Source organism: Nelumbo nucifera, chromosome 1 (genome assembly GCF_055504915.1).
Source record: "Nelumbo nucifera cultivar China Antique chromosome 1, China Antique-T2T, whole genome shotgun sequence".
Taxonomy (NCBI): Eukaryota; Viridiplantae; Streptophyta; class Magnoliopsida; order Proteales; family Nelumbonaceae; genus Nelumbo; species Nelumbo nucifera.
The window spans coordinates 4,265,969-4,278,955 of record NC_142649.1 but is presented as its reverse complement, the minus strand read 5'-3'; the positions used below and the strand labels follow the sequence as shown (position 1 = coordinate 4,278,955).

Here is a 12,987-nt window from a genome sequence, read left to right as displayed (position 1 = left end):
ACCGTAGGTACTCGAAGTGTTCCTGCTCGTACACTGACCGGAGGTCTCGAAGATGATCAACCAGTGCGACCACCGCACAAGCATTCTGTAGACAAACATGATAAGCATACCAAAAAAGAGAGCGAAACAGAAGGAATAAGAGGAGGGGACTTACCTGGGTAGCAGACCGCAGCAACGCACACTCCAAGGCTCCGCTGCCGACCCTGACTGATTCTCGAGCTATTGACATTGTCATGATTCCCCGTAGTAACTGCTCGTGAACCCCAAGCGTCTCCAGATTGTCATCCACACGAACCGACCACTTCGACACGTGCAGACCTGAGCTGCTACCTACCTCAGATACCGATGCACCTATGAGACAACAAACCCCTTTAGGATCAACCACGACAGCGTCATCCTCCCCGGCCTCCCGCTGCCAAACTTTCCTTTGTCACGAGCCGCCCTATCTGCGGATCGTGGTTGCTCTTCTGTCTTGGGATGAGCTTTCGGTTACACACCGACTCGCCCCTGCCTTTGCCGAAGTACCTTCATACTTATACCTACAACACAAAATACCCAAGGTAAGTAGAAAGCGGGCAAGGTAAATTTAACTCGGCGAACAAATAGTAAAGGAAACAGATCGGCCACCCTCTCCATCAACTCGGCGAGCAACAGCATCTCCGAGCATGTGTACACGATAACGTCGATTTCATGGATTATGCTCAGGGCCGACCTCTCCTCCCAAGTGAGCATTGACCATTGGGGTTGCGGCAGAGTCATCCTCGGCTCCCACAGCTCAGCAGGAAAAGGGAGACCCCCAGGGATGCGTACGAAGAAGAACGACTCCTTCCAGTGCTTCACAGAAGGGGCCCCGACCAACGACCGAATATTCCGTCGATTGGAGAAGTAATAGTACCCCTGTCGGTGGTGTTTCAGGTGGAGCATAAAGCTCACCATCCTAGGGTTAGTTCGATATCGCAGACAACACAGTAGGAAATAAGGCCGAATAAGAACCTAAAGGAGTTTGGCATCAACTGCACCGACAACACCCTATACTAGTTTAGCACCTCGGTGAACCCCTCGCTCAACAGGAACCTCAGCCCAGCCTCCAAGCTATGCTCATAAACGCATAGCTCACCGGGCTAAGCATCATCGGCAAACTGCAGGTGGGTTACCCGGACATTGTTCCTTCCAATCCTCTAGCCTCTAACTTCCTCTTCCCTATCTGCTTTAGAGATTAATCTACTGAAGACATCTGCAACTAGGGTAAAAAGAAAAGAGGAGAGAGGGTCACCGTGTCTAAGCCTCTACAAGCTAGGAAAAAGTCTTTCACCACCCCATTAACCAAAACAGAGTAATGGCAGGAACTAATACAGCCCTTTACCCAATTAAACCATCTAGCTCCAAACCCACAACACCCTAGGACTAGTAAAAACTCCAATCCACAAGATCATAAGCCTTCTCCAAATCTAGTTTACAAACGAAACCTTGGGCTCCTGACTTTCTCATATCCTCCACGCACTCATTTGCTATTAGGATCTGATCCGTTATTTGCCTTACCTGCACGAAAGCGCCTTGTTCTTGACTGATGATGTAGGGTAGTACTACTCGGATTCTCAATGACAACACTTTAGCTAGGATTTTATAGATTCTTGTCACTAGACTGATTGGCCTATAGTCCTTAGGGTTCTTTGCATCTGCCTTCTTTGGGATTAGGGCTAGGAAAGTAGCATTGACTCCAGGGCTCACCGTTTTTTTATCTGCAAATTCCTGAAACACCCCAACAAGGTCTTCTTTGACCACATCCCAACAATCCTGATAAAAAGCCATTGTAAAGCCATCTGGACCAGGTGCTTTGGATCTATCCATTGAAAACACCGTTTGTCTGATCTCTTCTTCACTAAAATCCCTTTCTAACTAGTTTGATTGTTCTTCGGACAATCTAGTCCACTCCAAATCTTCCAAGGTTGGCCTATTATTCAACGTTTTCCTATAAATTGATTTGAAATGATCCACAAAACATATGGCTATCTCATCTTGATTTGTGAGTTCCTCCGCATTCACCTCTAACTTAGCCACAAATTTTTTTCTTCTCCTCCAATTAGCCAGTGCATGGAAAAATTTAGTATTTCCATCGCCTTCCTTAATCCATTTATGTCACGACTCTTGCCTCCACGAGATTTTCTCTCTCAAAAGGACCTCTTCCAAGTCCTTCTTTAGATTTCCTCTCAAAACTCGTTCTTGCTCACTCACTCATCATCCTTTGAACTTCCTTGGAATCAAGTTCCTCAATCCTGTACATCAAGTCAATTTTTTGCTCCTTTATCCTTCCAAAGTGTTCCCTATTCCACTCCTTAATTTTGGATCTCAACCTTTTCAATTTTTTGTGGAATCTTACTCCCTTCCAATTCACTCCTCTTAATTCTTCTCTCCACCATTCCCCAATCAAGTGCACAAAATCCGGATGAGTTAACCACATATTCTCAAATCTAAAAGGCCAAGGACCAGAAGTTAAGGTTTCAGGGCTTAGCTAGATAGGGCAGTGATTAGGTGACTCTGGGTAAGGCTCTAACCATCAAGTTCGTCCAATGGTTCTCCTACTCTTCAGTAAAGAGGAATCTGTCTAATTTCGAGCAAACGGGGTTTTCTTGGAAATTCGACCATGTAAAATTGGCTTCTAAGAGGGGTAACTCCTTTAGACCACAATTATTAATGAAATCATTGAAATTCCTCATGCTGGTTATAATTGTCCTTTGGGGGTTATTAGATTCGGTACAAAACCTAATTACATTAAAGTCCCCCCCAAGACACCAAGGACCCTCCCACAAACCTCGTATGGCATACAACTCTTCCCACATCTCACTCCTCTCTCTCTATATGAGTTTGGCCCATAGACATTGGTTAAGACCCAGGTGAAGCCATCCCCCACATTCCTAACCTTTAAGGACATAGAAAATCTTCCTATTAGCTCCTCCACTGATTCTATAGCATCCTCCCTCCATAATGTTAATAGACCTCCAGAGGCTCCATAGGACGGCGCCGAAGTCCAACAAACTCCTCTTGATCTCCATACACTTCTGATCCATCTTCTATCCAATTTTGCCAACTTGGTTTCCTGCATCAAAACTATGTCCGGATTCTCTCTCCTCAATAAATCTTTAATTGCCCTTCTCTTTCTTTCACTTCCCAAGCCTCTCACATTCCAACTAATGATCTTCATCAAGCACTTTTTCGAAAAGACCCCTTCTCAAAGACTCCACCTTACAACAAAGTCTTTCTTCTTTCTCCTCTCCCATTAAATTCAATATCTGAAATCAATCTCTCCACTTAAGATCTGTTTTTCTTTTTACTCCTATTGTTACCCTTAGTCTTCCTCATTAATTCCATAAAGTGGAAATAACTTGGATATGGAGCTTAAGGATAAAAGGTTCCACTTGGGTGGGTTCAGGTTTGAACATTGATTAGTAAATGAATGGGCCTGGCCCGAGAGCCCCAGCCCATTGCTGTGTAAAACCTTCAAATTGGGCGCCCAACGTGCACCACTACAAGAAACGTGATCAACCAATAATATTTCTCTGTCCTTATTTTCCGAGGATTAAGTGCCAGTTTTAAGTGGGTTACATCAAGTTTTCATTTGTACCCACTTGTAATGTAAATGTTGCATTCCAAAAACTGATACAAATTTTGCACCATCTTCCTTCCTCATAGATAAGGGTGCAACTTTTGCAGGTTATGGTTGGGATTTTGTCAAAATTTTAATGGGCCCAATCCAAAGTCCGAGTTCAAAACAGTGTAAACTGTTAATTCGGGCCAACCTGACTAGCACCCCTACTCAGAAAGTGGGAATCATATCATCTTACTTCTTGAAAAAAAATTAACTTTCTACATACCTCTACGTTTTCATGTAACCAATCGAGGACTTACTCATTAGTGTATTAATTGACTTGTTCCAACATTGATGCGGAATCAAATGGGTCTGGGGGAAGTTATTAATAGTGCTAATACCAAAAAAAAAAAGTACTCTTTTTCATGTAAGGTGAGGATTACACCATTTTCAAACATACAAGCCCATATACATGCACAGGCATAGGTTGACATAACAATGATGACAAAGATGCAGAATACTGAATACCACTTTATAATAATCTACCAATAACTAATTCATGTACTACCCAGTACTCACCAACATATATAATCAAAAGCACTCTTCATCCACATAGGCCATCAACACTTCTAGAGATAGCAAAACATTAAGCTAGTAATTCGTTGAAGAGGGATTGGAATTTCTTCAACTCCTTAATTGGAAGAGCCACTAGAACATTTACCCCATTCCCCTTGGTATCCTCATTAATGTCAGGGAGTAAAAGAATAAGGTCCTTCTTATGATGGACTATAGGGCAACAGTACTTGGGCCTCCCCCAAGGGTACTCCACTTGAGAAAACCCTAATCTCCACCATGAAGATATGAGGACGTCTCCCATTGGGAACCCTTTATTCAATTCGCCCCAATCAATAACAGACCTAATGTACTCGTCCTCAAGTCTCCTGGCTCCATCTGAGACCATCTCTACCAAATGGGAGAAGGGACCCCCTTCAATTTCACTGAAAGAGGCCGTAGCGTAAGCCATGACCACCGCATTACCGCCGTAGGATGGTGGAAGTGGAGGAGATAGCCTACGTCGAATGTCAGCTGCGTAAAGGACGGTCGACGTCGACTTCTTCTCTGGACTCTGTCCTACGTCCTTTGCCAGGGCCATGCACCGCCACACATGGGCCGTGACAACATTGAAGCTAGTGGCATGGGTAGGAGTAGGACCATTCTTGCTTTGCCCAAGCTTTGCCTTCTCTTTTAGGTGGTAGATATCATCTGTGCTTAATGGGAAAATCTTGAACTCCAGATCCCCATATGTACTTTGGAGTAGTGCTGTTGTGTGAGACTGATCTATGCCGTTGGGGATCTCAAACCTCACTAGTTCTGGGTGAGGGAAGTTGATGGTTGGTGGAGATCTAGCAGCTAAGAGTTGGCGGTCATTGCATGGAGTAACCGCTAGTGGTTTGTTGCCGACAAGAGAAGCCAGATTGTGTAGGAACATTTTGAAGCCTATGCCATCAAATAATACATGATTGGTGCATACACCCATGGCAAAACCACCACATCTGAAGGATGTTACCTGCAAGTACATGTATGACATTTACTAGTTCCAAGTTAGTACTTTGAATTGGGATATGCTCCTCCAACAAGTTAAAAACCTGTCCCAAACATGATCTATATGCATGTCTCACCATAAGACTGGGACCCACCAAGTCTGAGATGTAGATCATGTTGGAACAGTATTTTGTTGAGAGTAAGTATATGTTTGGTATGGCTTTTTGTCTACTAAATAAATGTTTGTACTTAATTTATCTTCAAAGCTGAGAAAAAGTGGTTGGTAAACGTTTTTACAGTTTGACACCATTAGGCACAACATAAGCGGAATAATAAATAAATATTTTTTATATTAAAGGGAAAACGTTAAAATGAATAAATGTAAACCAAGACAAACATTTATAAGATAGACATACGAAATAGCATGATGGGACAACATGGCACCACTTATCAAATAAGTGGAAACCTTACCAAACACCCTGTAAATCTGTTCTTTTTGTGCTGGAGCTGGGATTTGCTCTTAAGAAAAAACGGTTCCAACAGGTTTCCAGCATCATCTAATATCCACATATCTCACCATAATACTTGGACCCACCAAATCTAAAATGTATGGGTACGGATCATGTTGGAACATTTTTTTTGTTGGGAGTAACTCCAATCTCTTTGTGCTGGAGTTGGAATCTGCTTCCAACAAAACTGTCCCAACATGATCCACATCCACATATCTCATCATAAGAATGGGCCCCACCATGTCAGCCCCTAAAAAGGAAATATAAAAGGCAAGATCTAAGTTATTTTTCCTTTTTCCTTTTTTTTTTATTTTTGAGATTAATTCTTAATTTGAGAAGACTAAAAAGAGTAGAAATACAAATATATACAACACAAATACCTGAACTGAGCCTAAATGATTTCAAGTTAGAGAGGTCTGACTACTCTGCTTGGCGTATCAGACACTTGATTGCCAACCGTAGGGCATTCCACAAAATTTCAAGTTCCAAGTTTACCAATATATTGAATAGAGAATGTTTCCTATGTTAAAAAAATGTGTCGAAGGTTACCAATCCCCACTCTATTTCTAAGGATGCAAACAGATCAGGTCAGATTCGAATTAGGGCATATTTAAATCCAACAGAATACTATAAACCTCATATCCAATCCAATCTAAAGATCTAATCAAATCTCGAAAAGGTCAATTAGAATTTGAATCCTTAATCATATATATACGTCTTTTTATAAAAATATAAACTTAAATATTTATAAATAAATAAGTAGTATTACATATGAATATCGGATCAGATAGCGAATAATCAATTATTCGATCTGATCCAAATAGAATCGGACCTGAATTTGGATGAGATCCGATCCATTTGCACCCTATCTGTTTCATTGATGTGTATAAACAAATAATTATATTTGAGCTTATATCTCGATTCAGTGGCTGATACAACTAAGTAGATCCATGACTGCAGGGCTACAGCCAATTTGACTTCATGATCATAAGCCCAGTACTTTGTTTTAATAATGATTCAATATAACACCTAATCGGCCAGCTATGACACAAACTATTTCTAATCCCGGGCCCCGGGTAAAATGATGGGGTCTATGATGGTAGGGTCAGGTGCAAGTCATGCCAATACAAGGGGGTCCCACATACTAATAATCGTGTAGGAGCGCTATCACCTCGGCCCATCATTTTCATACAACTGTTGAGGTCATAAAGTGACATACATGTCAATACAAGGAGGGTTGTGTGGTCCTAGCTCATCCCCGTATATCATATAGATCCAACAATACTCCCATACATTAGCATTTGCCTGATGTATTTATTTCAAGGTTTCAGTTGCAAAATATGGTGATTTGTGGTTAATAAGTATTGTTGAAATATATATATAAAAGAATTTGTTTATCTCTTAAATGAGAGAGAGAGAGAGGGAAACAGTTCGGATCTCCCACCCATAAGAACCCTACCATTGGTTTGTAAATGATTGGGAAAGAGTATAAAATCAGAAAGATTATCGAACCAGCGCGGTGGTGATGGTGTCATTGGGGACTCCCATGAGATCCCTTCAACGCTCCTCAATTCCTCATTCAGAGATGAATAAACTGGCCCATTGATTGCAATGCCACAATAGGACCAGATTTTGCACGGACCCCCATCAACTCAAAGCTAACCGGAAACCAGATGGGTTGACCATTTAACCCAATCCATTGATACAGTTGGAAGTTGAGATAATAGCATCGTCTTTAAGACTCTAGCGTGCGCGTGTATTAAACATCTCTGTCAAGGTTGGTGTACTTGTTGCTTAAGTTTAGACCTTAGACATGAGTAATAAATTTGGATATTTGTAATTGATAAGCATTGAACAATAAACAGGTAGAGCCATAAACGAGTTAGATAACATAGTGGTCAGCGTTTTTCTGTTTCGGGTAAATTGTTGAAATCTCCCATTTTTTGACAAAAATGTTTATTTTCCGTTCATATGAATCACCATCTCAAACTCTTTCAATCTCTTTTATAAATTAATTTATTTTTTAAATTTTCCCATTATATCAATCATTAGAGGTATAAATCGGGCTGTGCTGGGCTGGGCATGTCATGGCCCGTGCTTTTGGCGGCCAAGTCAGGTCGTGCTTCCCTCTCTTGGGATATTTTGGGGGATCAGTCAGGTCACGGACTGGGCCAAACGCCCAAATCATGAGGTATTTTAAAAAATGAAAAAAAAAATAATAAAAATTTTAAAGTAAATTAACAAAATAGACAAAAAATTTAAAAAAAAAAAGTCTTTAAATTTTATTTTATATGAATCTTGATGTATACAATTGTTTATATATGCAAAATAAAATGAAATAGTAGAATAAAATTGAAAATAAAATGGGTTGCACCAACATATGGGCCATGGCCAACACGGCACGCACAGTCGTGTCGTGTCGTGCCGGCCCATGGACCTAAAACCCCAGGCCTAACACAACCCATATGATCATGCCGTGCTAAGCATAGCGATGCAACTTTAAATTCTCTTTGTTTTTATTGTTCATAAAGTTTGTATTGTTTTTTTAATAAAAGACAGCCTCAATGGTAATTATATGGGGTATTTTGGGCATTTTCATGTCCTTTTTTAAAAAATTCTATCGAAAAGGGTCTATCTGCAACTGTATCAAAAAGTTAAGTAAAGGTGATTTTAATAACTAAACTTCAATAGTCACAAACATCAGGGGAGATTTTAGCAATTTACCCTTTTATTTTTAAGCCATCAAGTGAGCAAAACGCTTTGAAGAATAACCCTAATTCAAAAAAGAATAACCTTAAAATCTTGCAGCAACATAGGTGTAAACCTCATGTGATTAGGCTAAGTTATCATCAACACTTTCCCTCAGCTGTGGCTTCTATTAAATGGAGGGTACAAATCACTTTTTTATAGTAGACATTAAAGCCACATCATCCAATATTCAAAATTAAATGATATAAAAAATAAGCAGACGTAGCCTTATAATCTACCATAAAATGTGATCGTACCTACATTAAGGACCGAAAGTTTTTTATTGATTCATTCCAAGTAAGAAAAGGCAAATGTCACTTGTGGATGAATTATCCATGGTCATGGCTTGACGTGACCAAATAAATCTGTATAGGAAGTGTTCCCTTATACATGTGTCAACATTTATGTCTATCGTAAATGAAAATAGACGTGAAGAAAAACTTGCCAAAAAGTGTACGAGATTTGAAGTTAGATCTTTTGCGTAAAAAATCATGTACACACTATGCACAAAAGTTAGGTTCAAAATATCAGTATTGAGTATCATATCAATAATCATGAGTACAAATACGTATCATGATGCTTTTTTGATATACTTGGATACGATGGAAAAACACGGATACACTTTGATATAACAAAGAGATTCTTATAAATCCCATAAATATATTAATAATACTAGCTTTAAGGTTGAAAATATATAGGGAATGAGTGAATTTTTAGATGATGTTCAAATCTCCAATTGAGCCTAAATTTTAATACAAATTAGAAAGTAAATTCATGCAATACATGGGTTAGAAAGAAATTTAGTTAGGTTTTGAGTTTAGGCCTAGGGTTTGGATCCATTGAAAATTTATCAAACATCCAACCTAATATGTGACCCAAAGTTGGACCTCTTTTTGGGTTTTAATATCACTTAGGTCCAGGATAGGGTCCATATTTAGAGCCTGTCAAGGTTTGTCCCTTAACCTGACCCAAATACATCAAATTTTTACCCCTAACCTGGCCCAAATACATGAAATTTATACCCCTAACCTGACCTAAATTCATGACATTTGTATCCCTATTTCATTATAGAGAACAAAAAAGGATTAGAGAGATTTAAGAGGAAATGAGGGATTTAATAGGATAGGGGAGATGTTACAAATTAATATCAACAATGTAATATGTACATATAGATAGATAGAGAGAGAGAGAGAGAGAGATTTATGATTATAAAGAGCGGAAATGATGATTAAGAGAGATTTAAGAGAAAATGATGGCTTAATTTAATGGGTTAGGGAAGATGTTGCAAATATTGACAATGTAACAGAGAGAGAGAGAGAGAGGGAGGGAGAGATTTATGATTATAAGAAACAATTAAGATACAAGACAGTTGTTTTTAACAGTAACGAAGGATTTTATGAGAGTTAATACCTAAATATGTTTTCACTAATTTGAACATAAACAACTACATGTGTGAAAAATGAGAGAAGCAAGGTGTGAGCTATGTGGTGAGAGGTCCCCTCACTTCCCCTATTTCCTCTTTATATTATATACCAGCAAATAAACCCATAAAATTACATGTGGTTGGCAATTTGAGGGGCAGAGCCAGGAAATTGTTATAAGGGGGGCCAAAACATAAATGAAGTATGGATGGGCCCATAGGGGGGGGGGGGGGGGCAACCATTGAGATGGAGAATGGGATGAAGGGAAATTTTACATGGAATGATGAAAAGCTGTATTACAGTGGGGATTTTCTGAACCATAGGGGGGGGGCATGGCTCCCCTGGCTCTGCCCTTGGCAATTTACATAGGTTTGGATTTGCAAGTTTAGGTTTTGAGATCAGTTTATTTCAAGGTTAAGGTCCATGGTCTAGAGTTGGCCCTTAACCCCACCTAATCCATCTAATTTATATCCATGATTTATTAGAGAGAATCAAATTAAAGAATTTCAAAGATATTTAATAGAAAATAAGAGATTTAATGGAGGAGGGGAGATGTTACAAACATTAATAATTGACTATTGAAAAGAGAGGGAGAGAGAGAGAGAATTAACAATAATTTTATTAGAGAAAAGTAATGATAGATTTTAATAGAAAATATTAAGACATAAGAGGGTTTTAACTTTTAAAGAAAAGGCATGAGTGTTTTTAATATTTCACTGTGAAGGAGAGAAGGGGAGACTCAGTGTGAGGCCTATGGTGATGAAAGACCCATGGCATCTACATACTCCTCTTTCTATTATATATATGTGCCACACCAAGCATCTAGCCAGGTCAGATGGATTCTAGGTAATGAGTAATGACAACCAAGAGATAACATCAGTGCCCCATATGCACATCTCAGCATGCATTAAGAACATCTGCTGCACTTGTCACTGGGAGGTGTTCCCAATACACGGTTGTGATGCCTGTGGGCACTGATGTGAGTTCAACAACAAAAGAATAATTTTGAAATCATAGCTGATGAAGTTAAAACACTCTCATGTGCTAACCCTACCATGTTTATCACCGGCTTTGGGATCTGTTACAACTTACAAACAACACATGTACAATGGGCTACGTAACTCTATCATGAATAAAAATGTTAATTTGGTACATCTACTAATTAATCCTAGGGATTGCAATGTATTTATCCATGATTGAATTACGTAGACCATTGTACATGCCATATTTGTAGCAGATTGGAGTCTCACCCATTGTAGGAATAAAGCCAGTAGGTTGATTCGTTTGGTTGCATGCCATATTTGTAGTAGATCGGAGTCTTTATCACCCATTGTAGGAATAAAGCCAGTAGGTTGATTCGTTTGGTTGCAGTACAAATTTCATTTGCATTGGTGTAAATTAAATGCATGAGAATGCAAAAGGGTAGATATTGAATTGAATATAAATTCTAGTACCTGTAGAGCACAAAGGGGCTGGTCATCTGTCTCCAAGGAACAAAGTTTATCCATCATAAGTTGTCCGAAAGCTGGATTAGGGTACACCAAATCTCCTACCTCCTCCAACGATAACTCGCTTGTAGCCACAGAAAACCCTACCCCAGCTGAGTTGCAGTCGATCTCCAGCCGACCTTGCTGGGGGTTGAACCTCAGCCTTCCGGCCAAAAAATCATATTCCACCAGTAGTTTCTGCAATGCACGTTCAAGCATCTGGGCCACGGTTTCCGGTGGGAAAGCAGGATTTGCCAGGAAGAAATGGACGCTTTCAACGGTGAAGTTGAGAACTTGGTCTATATTTGAAAGGAAAATGGACCTTCTCTGGGTTTTCTCAGCTGGGAGGATGGTAGAACAACGTTGCAGTGAGACCTTTAGATCTGTACTGAGAGGTGGAACGTCTTCATGAAGGGGTTCCATTTGATGTTATAGATGATGGAGAAATTAATCAATACAATCCTGGTGCTCTAGTGCCATGCTTTGAGCTTTTATAGTACTTCATTCTGTCCTGCTGGACAATAAAATAAGTAGGGCCTGTATAGTAGTTGAGACTTGAGACTTGACAGGTTCAGTCATTAAATGACATTTTATGCTTTTAATCGGAGACGGAGAGAGTTGGATTGTTGGGGATTTATGTACGATACCCTCATTTTTTATTACAGCACCAGATTCAGATACCGTGGGCGTTTGGTAAGTTCTGGGCTATTCAAAGTGGGGAAAATTTTGGTCTTTTTCCAAAATAAACTACAGCCCATAAAGCTCTTTTTTTTTATGGATAGCTCCCCATAAAGCACCATAATAGATTAAGGTGCTTACTCAATGTGTCTTTGACCATGGATCATGAAAATATCTATTAATATAATATATATATATATACATATATTTAAAATATATATGTATATATTAATATGGTTATATTGCATTTTTATAGTTTTTTATATAAAAGGACATATAATAATAATATATATGATGAAAATAGTTGAAAAAAAACGTGTATACTTTTTGTTTTTGTTATATGAACTTTTATGTTTTTTTCTTTTAATAATTTGTTTAATTTTCATAATTTGAAATGGATTGGATCGAATTCGGATATCCAACATCCTTAACAGACTTAGATTTGAATCACCATTTATGAGATCCTATTGGCTCTTAGGATTAGCAGAACTTAGATATGTGCTATCAGATTGGATTCAGATGTACCATGATTCCAATCTGATCCAATCCATTTGCAGCCCTACCCAAAGGCATGGCAATTCTCAATGTACTGACCTAGCTTTTGTGCCTAATGTGGGAAGCTATTTTTTTCAAAATGATGATACTACCTCCTTAGTAAACAAAGATGAACTTTGAACAACACCATAACTTTAAAGCACTCTAGGGGCCCATTTAGTTGGCGGGAATAGGAGCCTAGAATCAGAATCAGAATAGGCCATTACGAGTCCAAATCTTTGGTTGGGCATTATTGGAATCTCATTCTCATTCCTGGTAGAAGGGCATTCTCCCATTCAAGGGAATGGTCATTCCCTCCCCCTCCTTTGGGAATGAAATCTCACTTCAACTGAATTGGAGAAATAGACCATTTCAAATCCAATTTTGAAGGGTTCCAAATCCGATGACTATAAACCAAACAGACCCTAAGTTTTATTGAAATAGGAGCACTTGAGTATATTTTCTCATTTGAAACTCTAATAGTC

The 12,987-nt window shown here is 39.2% G+C and overlaps 1 protein-coding gene across 1 annotated transcript; it reads right to left on the bottom strand.

The window, feature by feature from the left end:
- Positions 1-3,971: 3,971 nt before the first annotated feature.
- LOC104605251 (acyltransferase GLAUCE-like) lies at positions 3,972-11,762 on the bottom strand. Its single transcript, XM_010269935.3, has 2 exons — positions 11,258-11,762; positions 3,972-5,150 (listed from the first exon to the last, which is right to left on the bottom strand). The coding sequence occupies exons 1-2, from the start codon at positions 11,711-11,713 to the stop codon at positions 4,230-4,232; spliced, it is 1,377 nt and encodes a 458-aa protein (XP_010268237.1). The 5' UTR covers positions 11,714-11,762; the 3' UTR covers positions 3,972-4,229.
- Between the last annotated feature and the right edge of the window lie 1,225 nt (positions 11,763-12,987).